The sequence below is a fragment of the Galleria mellonella genome, unplaced genomic scaffold (assembly GCF_026898425.1).
Source record: "Galleria mellonella isolate WM207_F2 unplaced genomic scaffold, CSIRO_AGI_GalMel_v1 utg55, whole genome shotgun sequence".
Classification (NCBI taxonomy): Eukaryota; Metazoa; Arthropoda; class Insecta; order Lepidoptera; family Pyralidae; genus Galleria; species Galleria mellonella.
This window is the reverse complement of record NW_026442115.1, coordinates 1,100,148-1,114,817: the sequence shown is the minus strand read 5'-3', so window position 1 is coordinate 1,114,817 and position 14,670 is coordinate 1,100,148. Positions and strand designations below refer to the sequence as shown.

Here is a 14,670-nt window from a genome sequence, read left to right as displayed (position 1 = left end):
GAACTTCGGATAGTTATAAAATCTTCACGTAAACTAAAGCACTACAAAATAAAAAAAAAATATTTCGCTAATGCTAGAGCGTTAACATATGCAGATATAGAATCATTGCCCATTAGTGGTACATCATAAACAAGTACTTTATGTTGCAGATATTTGGTGTATTATATTTGATAACAAAGATTTTGTGAACTAATTAAAAGTGTTAAATACAGTTGCATTGTAACAAGAGGTTATTTAAATTTATACTTTTTATTCACTAACTATAAGCATTATATACATACAATATCTGATGTCCTTTAATTAAAAATTAAAAATAATGTTGTTGGGATGTGCACAAAACATGATGGTATTGAATTAATGTTGAGACGTCAGTGTATGTTTTAACTACAAAATATATTTACAAATTGTTCTCTAAACGTGTTTATACTTTCATCCGTCCTCAGAATAATCCTATAGTTAAGACTTATTTGACAAAACATTAAAACCTGAAATTAATTATGCAAGATGCCGCGTTAGATTTTATATTATCTATAGTCGATCAGACATTGAATGACCAGAATTAAATGCAGGCTACCTTTGTTATTTATCCTTTACATTTAATATAATGCATGCCAAATTTCATGATCGGTTGAGCTGTTGAAGCGCCAAGCTTACGAAGGTAACAAACACTCATATTATTATTACTTGCCTTAGTTATTTACTTTCCTTTCCATCATTATCATTTACTGCAGTGCAAATAGTGACGAGTTACAACAAAGTGAAAGTACAAAAACTTTTATGCAAATATAATTATTTTTGTACCAAATTTCATAGTAATAACTCAAATCTATATCATCGTCTCAAAAAAGTATCACACAGACCAATAAAAAACATAAATTTAAAAAGTATTTTTTGAACAACATGCAGTATATCATTTCATTTCATGTAATTAGGTATAAACAATAATTTGTATTCGAATGTCATGGCAAGTATAAAACAAACATATGGCATTCCAGACACGCCTCTGTGGTTTTTGGTATGCGTGTTTGTTATTTTGGTTTTATAGTGAAAATAAATAAAAAAAAAGTAAGTAAATTTATAGATATGTAAATAATAAATCTGCTTTAGAATACATTTCAAAAGTCAAGCATACAAAACTTTTTATATTTTATAATCAATATTCTTTGGTTCTATAAAATAAAACAATAAGTATTGAATTATATATTTATTTCTAAGCACTGCTTCCTCGATTTACTATATTACCACTTTTACAAATTCAAATGATAATTATAAATATATATATAATAATTTCGGCAAATAAGTTACATGGCAAGGCCAACATTTTTTAATCAATACACTTTTCAATTATTGTACAACCTAGTGTTTTAGATGATACCAAAAAATACATGTTTTTCGTCTACTTTTCCAAGAAATATTGATAAAATAGACGAAATGAAAGGCTACATAGAATTATTCAGCATGTTATCAAAATATATTTATTTTATGACAAAGCAAAACATGCTCTTTAGTGTAGCTTTCGCTATTTATATATTTATTTTTATTATAATATACCACTACTCGCTACAATAAGGAAACAAAGGTGAAATAATAAACAACTGATTAAAAAGATTGTAGATACTTAATAAAAAAGATTGCGCTTTCAATATTTCGAGGTCAGCTGTTTTGTAATTAACCACAAATTAAGCATCTTGTAATTTTGAGATCATTTTAGAAAATAATTCAATTTATGTGAATGCTTATGAATTGTACGTCAATCAATATTTAAAAAATAGTTTCCGATCATAAAACAAAAACATAGCAAATCCATTTTTGACTAGAAAGCTTATTCTAATACAGAGAGATTCTTTTAGGAAATTTATAATACTTTGTCGAGTGTAAATTATTGACAGTTCATGAACTTAACACTATGTGTATTGTTATTTTTTATGAAAACATAAATAGCCTCGTATCATTATTTGGATACTGTTCATACTGTGATAGCAAGAGAACACTATAATGTCTACCGATACCAAATACATGTCTTATAAGTTAAGATATAATGCATTAAACAATAAGCTGCTCACATGATCTTAACGTTACTTGACAATAGTCGAACAGAATATGATGTTTCTTATACAACAATCCAAACAAGTCAAAATCCACAACACAGTCAGAATACCTAATACAACCTAACACGCCCTCCGCGCGATGCGATTATAATTTTATATCATAATTTAGAATTATAGTACTAAGATACAAAAAAAAATAATTTAAAGTAGGCTTTGCCTAATTATTGCACTTACATATGTAGTTTATTATTCCAAAGTGATATTTTGGATATTTATAGCGATTTGTATTCGCAGTACGATTATCATGTTTCGTCCCTACAGACAGATATACATTGATTGCACTATATAATAGTTTATATTTTAATAATACTGAGTTAAGTCATTCGAGAAATGTATTCATTATATAGCCGTATATACTCTTAAAAATATCTCAATGCGTGACAAAAACGTAAATGGTAAATTTTCAAATATATCAATATTAATTGACAAATATAATAATTTAATCTTCATAAATATATATATATATATATATATTCAATAATCATATAACGTATTATTCTATTATTAATACTTTGTGAGGTCATTCTTCATATAGTGATTTTCTTATTAATTTATTTACTAAATATTTTACTGCACTAGATGTTTTCTTGCGAAAGTCCATTTCACTGGTTATTTAATTAGAATTATTTTGTTTAATTTTGCTACCATTAGTATATGTGTGACGAAGCTGCGAAAATTTGCAAAATTAAACGGTTAACACTAAGCTCCGAAAAGCAATCTAATAATTTGCCTGAAGATACCTCGTTTAGAGATGACAGGCGTGACGCAAAAAGTGCGAGAACAAAATAACAGCCGGAGATTGATAGCTAATATGGAAGTAACTACCACTATTACAACCAGAAGATCCAAAACTTCTGGTTCCAAAAAATAACTTGGTTTCAAAAAATAACTCTAATCAAATAACCAGTAATTAATTTCCTGCAAAAACCTCACAAAGTTAAGTTGCTGTCAATGAATAGATAGCTCAAAATCATTTCACCAACATATGGGGTGACCAAGTTTATTAGTAAAGATAATAGGATAATGTAGATAAAATTTTTAAAATTTCTGATAATACATGTATGAATCCGACTGTAGTTTAATAAACCAACGTGCTTAAAATTATTTACAATATAATTAAAGAATTCTAAAATGCCTTTGGAGCGATCACTGCACTGTCTGCAGCACTATTGTAATCATTACATGTATATATTTTGGGACGAGACATTACAATCGTAATAACGATCAAACTTGTTTTATCGCAATGTTATTATATGACGACTGAATTTGAATAAATACTTAAATAAATCAACGGAAACCTTAAAATTAATGCCCACAATTTTATTAAAAAAAAAACATTGAGGTTGTTACCTACCTAGTTGTCACATAATAACGATTCGACAAGAGAATCTTTACATCATACTCTGCACATTGGAATAATCGTGAATATTTACATAATTGCAATACAAAAATTCAGTACTGGCAAATTTTATTTTTGTGCGAAGACGAATTAATAGATACATTACGTACGAATATCTCAATGTGCAGAGAGCTTCCTTAATACAACTTACCAAGCCTAATTTAATACATCCACAGGCAATATTAGCTAAGACGACGTGAAAAAATTTGCAGTCTTCGATAAGATACTAACCTCCCTATGGTTCAAGACAAGATGTGGCGATAAAAGTTGATTAATTGCGTACATTTCAAATACCTAATACAGTGGCCAATGACCATTGCGACATCATTAAATATTCCCATGTGATTCACTTTTATGCTTGAAACAGTCAACACTGGATACGATATACACACTGGGGCCGATACTGAGACGTCTTAACTCTATCTCTAAAATTGTCTAAATGGATTCTAATCTATGACAATGGCAAAAAAACTGTGTAATCTACACCTCTTACAAAATTGTCCTTTTAAAAAAGAAGAATTCGAGATTGATCAATATATAAAACACCCATAAAAATTTGCTAACTGTACAATTTGTAAATCTTGGTGGGAACAGCTTATGAGACGCATCATTTGTGTTGAATGCTTTATGCATTTTATGAATAAAATCTGTTGTTATTTATCAACAAATGTATTTACAAGAGACATATTCAATGATATACTAGGTTCAAACGTGTAACGCGACTCCACTACTAAATAATTTATGCACCTATTTTACATTCATGTCAAGACTTCGCTCAGGCCTACACCTATTACACTTCTATCACAGTGTAAATAATGCACTTACGACAATAAACTGAAATTAAACGTATTGTATTAACTAGGACGAATCATAAAATTGTAATAACTGTTCAAAATCTTATATACTAAATTATTTAACTACAAAAGCAATAAGAGAAACGTACGAACTGTAACAAAGTAAATAAGGCATATATTGAAAAACCCAGTTATGACAAAACAGTAATGTGTAAAGATACAACAAACACCAACAAATAAAATAACAAAATTTGTAAATAAAAAAAAAAAAACAAAATGCCAGAGGGAACATTGTAAAAGATGCACACTCATTTGTGCTAAATACTTAAACATATATACACCACCATTAGGATGTTACAATAGCATCACTGTCCAATTTAATATTATGTACGTATTTCTACAGCAATAAATACCCCGCCACGAATTTCACATTGCAATTAATCGCAATCTTTAAAATACAAAAGTGTATATAGATGAAAATGTATATAAAGATATTAAAAAGTAGTACAAAAAGTCAATAAGTTTAAATAAAAATAATTAAATGTTCATTGATCAATGTTATAAAATGATTAATAAAAAATGCATCAAAATTATTAATCGAAAATGCATCATCAACCATCTTGGTTGATAGAAATAAATGATAGAAGTATCCAATAAAAAAAATTTTTTTTGCGTATGGATGGAAATAAAAAAAATATAACAATCCGAAACTGAACAAAATCGACAGTATTTTTAAAACTGAATTTACATATTCTAAGAGCATAGTCCAAATAAGAAAATATTTTTTGGAGCTATCATATAAATCGATCATGTAAACGGTTTGTCGATGATCAAAAATTTCATAATATGGGCAATTATGGTTAGAATAGCTAATCACTTGACCAAATACTACTGCTGATTTTCGAATTGTTATAAAGAAATTAAACGATTTGCAATCGCCAACATGCGCCCAATAGCACCACACGTGTGGACACGGTATTTGATTCGACATCCGAAAGCTTGAAATCTTAATAAATGCAAACATGTAAATCCCACACCACTTTCTGTTACACACTGTATGGGTTGAATCAACATCATTAGTATACATTTAAAAGAATATTTTACTGGTCAAACATTCCTAAACATTTTTTACCAAAAAACGTGAAAACACTGGATGCGTCCTAATTGGACAGCGCTGTTATTATGGGAGACATAAATTCTTGGTTTTTTTCAAGTCATATTTCTTTGAAAAAATAACATTAGTTTTCCTGATAGAATAATCCCTTAATATTTTAACTATTTTTCTTTGTAAAAAATGTTATAGCTCTGAACACCCGAGTCAAATGGTAATTTTTGCATTGTACTAGCTTTTTTTTAATTATTTTGTAAAAAGTAAATTTAAAATATAAACTTTTATTGTGTATTCTATTTTATTATATACAAAAGTCTGCTCTTGGTATTGAATACATCTGACATGGGCGTTACGAGTCTGACAATCTTTGTCGAATAAATCCGGCTCGAAGGATAAAAAAGTTTAAAGGTATACTAGTGATTTCGATTTCATCTGTATAATGAGTAACAACATCTAAAATTAAACATATACCGAATGTATACGTGGCGCGGAGAAGAGCTGGCGACGATGTGAGATCAGCAGCATCAGCGGTATGAGAAAGAGAAGCGAACGGGCGCAGTCCGGGGGCTAGTTGCCGCTCACGATCTTGCGACTCTCCAGTTCCTCCATGTTGTTCGAACTTCAAAACATTTTGTGTCAATAGAATTGTTTATTGGTGCGTTGCAAATAACAGATTGGTGTGATACAGCTACCTTTGTTTATTCTCTATACTTACTCTATTCACTGAAACATGAGACAAAACCCAAACAAATCACAAAAAGATCAATATAAAGGGCGTCTCACGGCTAATGTACTAAGAAAGTTATTAATATTAAGTATTGAAGATAAAATATTTTATTTATTAGGGACTTGATTATATATAATTTTTTTAAAAAGCAAGAATTTACTGAATTTTAACTAGCTCAATTGGAAAACATAGAACACTGTATATGTATATAATTAATTTACATTATTTAATATACATATAAAATATTTATTTTATATGCTTTTATGTATAAATTTCCTATACTATTAAAACTTTTATTTTTCAAGCGTAAATATTTGAAATAAAATACAATGAATACCATTAGAATTAATATCACTAGTAATGATAACTTTACGTATGAACTATTACGTTAACATAAATGTACAGTCATATAACTGTTACAAAATGCAAGTAGTTTCAAATGACTGTACATTTAATATATAATACGTAAGTTACTCACCGAAGTTTATCGTCATTCTTCCACGACGTGACCTGAATGTGCGGTGGCGGCAAGTAACTACGGAGCGACTGCACCAACTGAATAGTATCCAGTAAAACTGAAATTGAATTGAAAATTACATAATTGTTACTGTACTGTTTAACAAAGTTTGTCTGGCACTGCTAGCTTAATCAGTCTTGTCTATTTATACCAGTACTTCATAAGCATTTAGTGATGAGGGAACTTTGAAAAAAATTCTGGTTGGCCATAGATAATAAATCACGAAGGGCTGACTTACCTGCCTTCATCCTCATCTATCATCATTTACTGGTGCCCCGCCAGCGTATACCGATAGCGCAGGCGAGATTCCATTTCCATTACATTAAAAAAAAATCTATTTCATAAATAAAACACATATGCATTTATCGTTCTAATTTTAGTGCAAATTTTGCATTGTGTTAACTCATTGTCACTTATTGAATCTTTTTTGGATGGCTTCGCAGACTATTTTGAATGCTTCCAGGGACCACCAGTGGCCCGTAGGTATATCACCAGTTGACACCAGAAACACTGATTTATACCATAAAACAATATTGTTACATTTCAGTATAAAGACTGAAATAGATATTCTGTTTAAAAAAGGTTGCCTATTAATCTTGAGGAGTACCATAAATTTTGTATTTTGTAAACCAGGGTCACCTGGCATATTGATAATTTTTTTTTTTTTACTTTCACATTTTTTGTATATTTAGATATGACTAATTTCATCAGCTTCTTTCTTTGTCAATAATTTATAAAAAATATGTCACATTACAATATTATATATATTACATTATGTAGTGTTAGTATTTGGATAAACAAAAATTTCAAACCAAAATTTATTAAATCTAACATCATCATAGTATAAACACAGTGCAAGGAAGTTCTTTATACTGTGTTCTAAGTATGTCAGAGTGCAATCCTAACAGTGTGAATCACAATACTGTCACTTAGTTAAGGATCCCTCTTAAAGACGGGAGCCTAGTCTAAGGTCTAAAGGGATGGCATAGATCCTCGTCAAGGGGAGGCATAGGTGCCATGTAGGTTAATGTCAACCCGAGTCAGTTACTGCCATTTAATTGACAACCCTGAAACGCTATTATAAAAGAAAAAAAAAAGAGTTATTACTTACTCTTCTGCAACTGCTCACTCTGCTTGCCGTAGGGCTTGCACATGGCGGGGCGCACGCAGGGCCGCATGCGCTGCAGGTTGCGCGCGAGCTCGGCAAACGCGCGAACCACGCGCTCCTGGCCGCCCGCGCCGCCGCCGCCGCCACCGCCCGCGCCGCTCGCGCTCGTCGCCCCGCCCGCCCCGCTCCGCTCGCTGTGTAGCCCGCTGCTAGCGCTGCCGGCGCCCGATAACGATTCTAAACTCTCCAAATTCGCCCTGTTGGAATTGCAATAATTCACTTTCGATTTAAATTTCTATAAAGAACGAAAATATATCTATTAAATAAAGATTTACTTAAATAGTAATGAAATAATTTATAAATTATAGCATAATAATATATATGTTAGTAGCAAATTCTTCATACTATCAGTTTTCATATAAATTAGTACTTTATTATAGAATAAATAATTTACTTGTAATTTTTATTCAAATTACATAAATACAGTATAATACAACACGACACAGAAGTCCCTTACTATATTTTTTAGTTTCACACATAAGAGAACTAATTATATAAGGTCTGTTTAGTACTCACCTCAAGAAATCAGTGAGTTTATGCTCATCAGTATAATGATGTTTTGATTTTGAATCAATGGTAGACTGCGATGAACTGGAAGAGCGTTGCTGAGAATGACTGTACTTGTCCATTGATGATTGGTGGCCCAGAGACCTATTCTGGTGCTGCAGTAACATCTGCTGGTGTTGCGTCAATTTGTCTTGTGCACGACGCTCTGTTTTCTCTCCTGTCAAACTAGCTGCAGTAACATAATCTCTTGATATATCAATGATTGATTATCTAACTTAACTATTATTATCCATGATTGCCTCTTTAAAAATATACCTCATAATACTTAAATATTAAATTTATTTAAAAATCACAAGAATGCCAGCTAGCTCACATATAACCAAATTTTTTAATAGCAACTACTTTTGTATTTCTAGTAAAGTCTTATTATTAAAGATTTACAGACCAACACATTGTCTTAAAATTATGTGCTTAATATGACTTTATACTTCATTTTTATCATATATGTTTTTTATTTCTTTTCTATGTTATTTTTCACAAACAAAATTGTGGTTTATTTCAATCAATAGAATTTTTGACAACTTTTTTCAATTATTGTCAATAATTTGTATATTATAATTACAAATTAAAAAACATTAAACTTGATTTTTACACAGTAACTCACTAAGAGCAGCTAGGTGTGGTGCAATCGGCAACTGATAGTCTTGTGCTAAAGCTGTACCCCTGAGCAGACGCTCCACAGCCTGACTGTCAGACAGGTTGGAAGCACCAGCATCTGAGAAGTTTACTCTATGTTAAATATATACAGAATAATGTGAGACATATTGAGCACATTGTAAATAGACTATTCAAGATACAGATAGTTAATCTCTATTATTTCATTTTAGTGCCAATCAATCTTGTGATTTTAGTGATTTAAAATTGGATTTTATATCTCAAAAGCAAATTAAGTGAACCTATTATCTGTATAATGCATATTAACTTACACAGAAGACAGGGTTGGAGCAATAACAATTCAATCCTAATAAATAATTCCAAGTCAAATTTTACTATGCAGTTAATAATTAAAATATACTCACAGATATATATCACATTTGTCAAACTCACAAAAACAGTATCAAATACAGACATATAATTTTATCAAAAATTTTAATATATTAGATAGACATAGTGTAAAATGATGTTAAAAATTATTATTATTATTATATTACATAGTAAGTGTTCTAAATTGTCTGGAGCCTACAAAATAATTACGCCATTCATACCTACAGGTAATGGTAATCTCTTTCCAAGAGGTGAGCCATCAGCTTCTGCCATTTAAAGTTATATCAAGTAAAACTTACCTGGAATATATGTAGGCTGCTGAGATAGATGCTGTTGAATGGTTTTTTGTGTCATTTCCAACTGGTTTTTGTAATAACGACAAGCAGGGTTGGGACAGTTTTGTACCACTTCCACTATAAACTCCTTCTCCATGCCAAACTGCTCCCTTCCTATTGTATATGATTCTACAACCTGCATAAATATATTTTTTGTGTTTATTTATTGATATTTTTGAACTAAATTTACCATAATTCCCTAAATTATCTTAAACATTTTACACAACCAACATATAAAAGTTTACAATTACTTACTGCTCTAACTGTGGCTTCTAAACCCAGGTGAAGACCATGAGGTCCATTCATATGTTTCAACATAACTGCATTAGCAAAATGCTCATATGGTAATATTATCTTGCCATTCTCTCGAAGTATCAGTCTTCCTTGAGTGTCTAAACCTACTCGTGATGCCATCATTCTAAAAAACAATTACAAAATCTTAGCAATAATTATATTTACACCAGTAAAAACTAATAACAAATCCATTTTCTAATAATCTGTTTTTTCTTGATACAACATATTTATTAAAAATAGTTGATGATAGAAAAACCGTACAAAAAAAAAACATTGATGAATAAAAAATATTTTTTAATTCATTAACACCCCTTTTCTGTAGCTGATTTTTAGACACTTACTTTTAGTTCTAATAAAAACACATGCACAGACTATGTCAGTATAAAAATGAATTAAATATTACCATACATGCATAAAAAAAAACATTAATTGTAGATCATATAAGTTTTACTGTAAGTTGAACATACTGTAAATAAGCTGCACTGGGAAGCATTGAGGACTCTTTGAGGTCACTGAAACACTGTAGAAGTTCTATACTGGGACTCCAACCCTTATTTTGCAGATAGAGTTGTAATAACATATACAATTTTTCGGTGACATATCCCTCAGCGCCGTGTGGTGTCGACGAGCCGGATGTGCCTGCCGCACTACTAGAGCCGCCTGTACTCTTTGCCAACACACTCTTCATGGTCTCCGCCAAATCCATCTTGTAGATGTCCAAATAAGTCCTCTTTTGGGAATCCTGATCAAAAATAAACAAACACTAAAACAATTAACTACGAGCATATTGAGGATCGATAGCGACACCCGCACGCTGAATTATTTTATTAAAAACAAGCACTCACCAGAATGATTATTATGTTCAGACTAACTATTAAAAAATAGATTATATCTAGCTAAAAATTAAATTACAAATCTATCCATCCAGTTTTACACAAAAATATTTCTTTTTAGAATGGATGGAAGCTTCTTTTCTCTTCTGTCTGATTCTCAATTTCAGCCTTGACACTAGCTGTCAATATATCGTTTTCATTGCAGTTGTCATTATTAACTGTCACATAAATAGTTTCGCTGTTACTATCTATGATACGAAAGTACAATAAGTGTAGTGTTTGATATCTCTATACACGGTCTTGTTACCTTACTGTAATATGGCAATTAGTCGTCATATTACACGTATCCATCGGCTAGCCAAAAGTCTATTATCATATCATTCATCTTATCGTCTCATTGTCTTTCGTTTTACCCAGTTCAGCGTTGAAGTCCCCCCATTAATATTATGTATTTGAGGGAAGGGATTATTAGTAATACGGATATCCAGTCCCATTTCTAGCAATATATCCTAAAAAAAAATAACGTAGGCGGAGTTACTATTCCATTATTATCCATTGAAAAAAATACTGTGTATCGAATATTAGAGGAATGTATATCTCTTGAAATGTCCTTATACATTGTTTCTATTTCATCATCAAAGTGTATCACGATCGTGATCAATACACATATACTGATATACCTGTATTACCTACTGCGAATATCGATTAGTATTAATTCTGAATATCATGTATATAATTATACATGATATTCAGAATATCATGTATAATTATATACATGATAATTATACCACCCTTGCTGACACAGCCTTGATCTTTTAGATATTATTGATGAGGGACTTGCAGACAATAAAACTGATACTACCACATTACGGATAGTCCCAGAGGTAGAACAAATTATCGGATTTAAGAATCATCTTATTCTCTCTCTTCGGATTTTAGGTAATCCTATAATATCTCAATTTAACTTGTTCGCCTCTTTTTCCAACTGTACAACCTTCTCATCGGTCATCAAAGTTTGTATTTTGCTTACTATTACTCGACTATAAGTTCCAATAGTCGCCACTTATGACACCCACGAGAAAGAAAGGAGTAGCCTATGCAGGATTACACGGTAAAAAATATCAATTAATTGTAATATATATACGTTTTTGTCTATTACATTTTGTCCAAGCACTAAAAAAGTAATATCTTTGTATTAAAACCGTGCTTATACTACAAAGATGATAGCAAAGAGATACAACTAGAGCTACAACTTTGAATTTTTTATAATTGCATAGATTGAAAATAATACATCACGTTTGACATTGACATTTAAGAGATATTGTCAGGGTTCATCTAGTCAAATGTAACTTAACTTAACCTAGCTTTTATAAAAGTAAATAAAAACGTGAGTCAAATTAACGAGTTTCTTCATGACTATTTTAATTTAAAAGAGAAACAAAGAAAGACTTTTATTATTTAATTATGGATGAATTAGTTGTGGGAACCTACGAGGGGTTCTTACTGGGATATTCAATATTTCCTGAACAAACAGTAAGTATATGTGTATTTTTTGTAATGGGTGAAAATGGAATGGTAACCCTGCCTGCGCTAACGATCCCGGTGCTTCACTGGTGCTCCGCCAGCGTATCCACGCTGGCGGAGCACCAATGAAGGGTGATCGATGAGAATAAAAACAGGCCAGTTAGCCCATCGTTATGAATTCATCGAGAATTAACCATGATAGTTTCCAGGGTGAACCACGAGGAGGTCGACCTGGTTGGGTATATTGCTAGCAGTGGGATTTTTAGTCTCTATTACTAACAATTCCTTTCCCCCAGTATATGTGTATTGACTCATGTGTTCATATCGATATAAAACAAGCCACAACTTGAAACAAATTGCTTATTTCTTCCCAGTGGAAACACATTTTTTTCCTTTATAGAAGAGAAAACGGTTATTCTGAGTATTTTAATTCGTGAACTAATTGATTACAATTGATTCACCAATATATAGTTAATAGTTTCAAGACCTTCCTAATAAAAATTTAAGTTTTCTGCTATTCTGCACTAGTAGTTTTAGTGGAAAATCATAAAAAGGAAAAATTATTTTAAATACTATAAAATTTTTCAGGGTTCTAAACTAAAACAGACCTTTGCAACACAATCACATACAGCTGCAGTGCGGTGTCTCTCTTTATCTGGAAAATATTTGGCATCTGGAGGCACTGATGATAAAGTAGTTGTAATAGACTTGAAAACACGTAAAGAACATACAGTCCTTATGAACCATGATGGTACAATCAATACTGCAGCCTTTACGAGTAGTGGTACCCACCTCTTGACTGGCAGTGATGATGGCAACATTATTGTAACTAGAACAGGGAATTGGCAAATTGAAAAGATATGGAAAAAAGCTCATGGAGGTATTATAATTTCACAGTTTTCTATAATTACTTAACTTTAATACTTATATTACCTAAAATACCTATTTCATAAAATCAATAATAATATTGAAGATTTAGGATTAATTTGCATATTTTAAGTCCTTTTAAAAACTTACATATATTTTTCCTGATTTTATTTTAGGTCAACCAGTTACTGCAATTGCAGTTCACCCATCAGACAAGTTAGCACTTAGTATTGGAGGAGATAAAACCCTAAGAACTTGGAATTTAGTTAAAGGCCGTCCTGCATTTACAATTAATTTGTCCAGTAAAGGAATATCTATGCCAACAGAAATCAAGTTCTCGCCAGGTGGCGATAGATTTTCATTAATTTATCAGCAATGTGTTGATGTGTGGACTATTAGTAAGGCAGGTGTTGAAAAACACATTACATGTAATTCAAAACCAACTTCAGTTCAATGGGTGACAGATGATAAGTTCTATGTAGGTTTGGAAAATGGTAATGTCATTGTATTAAATGTCTCAGATTCACAAGCTCTTACATACCAAGCTCACAAACAACGAGTTAAATGTTTATATTATGAAAATGAAATGTTGTATTCAGTATCAAGTGCTGGAGAGCTTAAAGTTTGGTCAGAAATTGATTCTAAGTTATCTGAAATATGTTCTGCTAATGCTGGCTGTAGACTCACTTGTATAACATTGAATAAACAAAATCACTTAATTAAAAAAGAAGATAAATCTGATAATGAAGAGGAAAATGAAGAAAAGGTTGAAGATCTGAGTAACAGTGAAGAATCAGATGATGAACCAGCTGAGAAGGTATCTATACCTGCTAAAAGACAACCCGGAGCATTTGTGAGAATCAGTTATGGTAGTGATAATGAAGAAAATAATGAGGCACCACCTAAGAAGAAAATAAAGAAAAGGAAACGAAATAAGAAACCAAAAAATAAAGTAAATGAGTGATATCATTACAATTAAAATTTATTTTACACATTAGTGGTTTTACTAATTTATTAGTTTTATTAATTTCATTTTAGAATTTGATACATGACTTTCCTGTTTTAGATCCTCACTAGTAGTAATAACACTGAATAGAGATTATACATACCTATTCACTTCTCAAACTTCCAGGAGTTAAAGTAATAATAGAAATTAACTGAACAAAATTCAACAAAAATGGATATATGTTATTTAAAATTGAAACAATATATTTATTACCATGATCTTCCATAGGGTAATTGGAGGCATGGTGATTACTGCTGTAACAAATGTAACAGCCAACATACCTAAATTTGTCTAAGCATAGGCTATTTACAAATGGCACATTTATTCTATTTATCTCTACTGGTAGCGGAATGGTAGAGACGTTAGAAAAAATCCACTTGTACACGCCAGTGGGGAAAGTCATTGATGCTATCAGTGGCGTAACAATAGGGTGGCA

At 31.2% G+C, this 14,670-nt stretch overlaps 2 protein-coding genes across 5 annotated transcripts; one reads left to right on the top strand and one right to left on the bottom strand.

Annotated features, from left to right (window-relative positions):
* Positions 1-1,189: 1,189 nt before the first annotated feature.
* Positions 1,190-11,023, bottom strand: LOC113521266 (uncharacterized). Of its 4 annotated transcripts, none has more exons than XM_031912726.2 (9): positions 10,850-11,023; positions 10,472-10,767; positions 9,966-10,128; positions 9,675-9,846; positions 8,996-9,106; positions 8,341-8,560; positions 7,768-8,021; positions 6,618-6,714; positions 1,190-6,031 (listed from the first exon to the last, which is right to left on the bottom strand). In XM_031912726.2, the coding sequence occupies exons 2-9, from the start codon at positions 10,708-10,710 to the stop codon at positions 5,980-5,982; spliced, it is 1,308 nt and encodes a 435-aa protein (XP_031768586.1). In that variant the 5' UTR covers positions 10,711-10,767; positions 10,850-11,023; the 3' UTR covers positions 1,190-5,979. The 4 variants fall into 4 exon arrangements, with proteins under 4 accessions (XP_031768586.1, XP_031768587.1, XP_026762553.1 ...); XM_031912727.2 differs by having other exon boundaries at positions 1,190-6,135; positions 10,472-10,746; positions 10,850-11,022; XM_026906752.3 differs by having other exon boundaries at positions 10,472-10,746; positions 10,850-11,022.
* A 1,130-nt stretch (positions 11,024-12,153) lies between these two features.
* On the top strand, positions 12,154-14,220 carry LOC113521403 (p21-activated protein kinase-interacting protein 1-like). The gene is made up of 3 exons (XM_026906932.3): positions 12,154-12,370; positions 12,950-13,241; positions 13,405-14,220. The coding sequence occupies exons 1-3, from the start codon at positions 12,302-12,304 to the stop codon at positions 14,190-14,192; spliced, it is 1,149 nt and encodes a 382-aa protein (XP_026762733.1). The 5' UTR covers positions 12,154-12,301; the 3' UTR covers positions 14,193-14,220.
* Positions 14,221-14,670: the final 450 nt, after the last annotated feature.

Bases quoted from the DNA above. Each gene is read 5' to 3' on its own strand.
- LOC113521266 (XM_031912726.2), bottom strand. From the start codon at position 10,710: ATGGATTTGGCGGAGACCATGAAGAGTGTGTTGGCAAAGAGTACAGGC. The intron at 8,022-8,340 runs GTGAGTACTAAA...CAATTCCAACAG, and splicing joins AAACTCACTGATTTCTTGAG to GGCGAATTTGGAGAGTTTAG. The intron at 6,715-7,767 runs GTAAGTAATAAC...ATTCAATTTCAG, and splicing joins GAGTGAGCAGTTGCAGAAGA to TTTTACTGGATACTATTCAG.
- LOC113521403 (XM_026906932.3), top strand. From the start codon at position 12,302: ATGGATGAATTAGTTGTGGGAACCTACGAGGGGTTCTTACTGGGATAT. The intron at 12,371-12,949 runs GTAAGTATATGT...AAAATTTTTCAG, and splicing joins CAATATTTCCTGAACAAACA to GGTTCTAAACTAAAACAGAC. The intron at 13,242-13,404 runs GTATTATAATTT...ATTTTATTTTAG, and splicing joins ATGGAAAAAAGCTCATGGAG to GTCAACCAGTTACTGCAATT.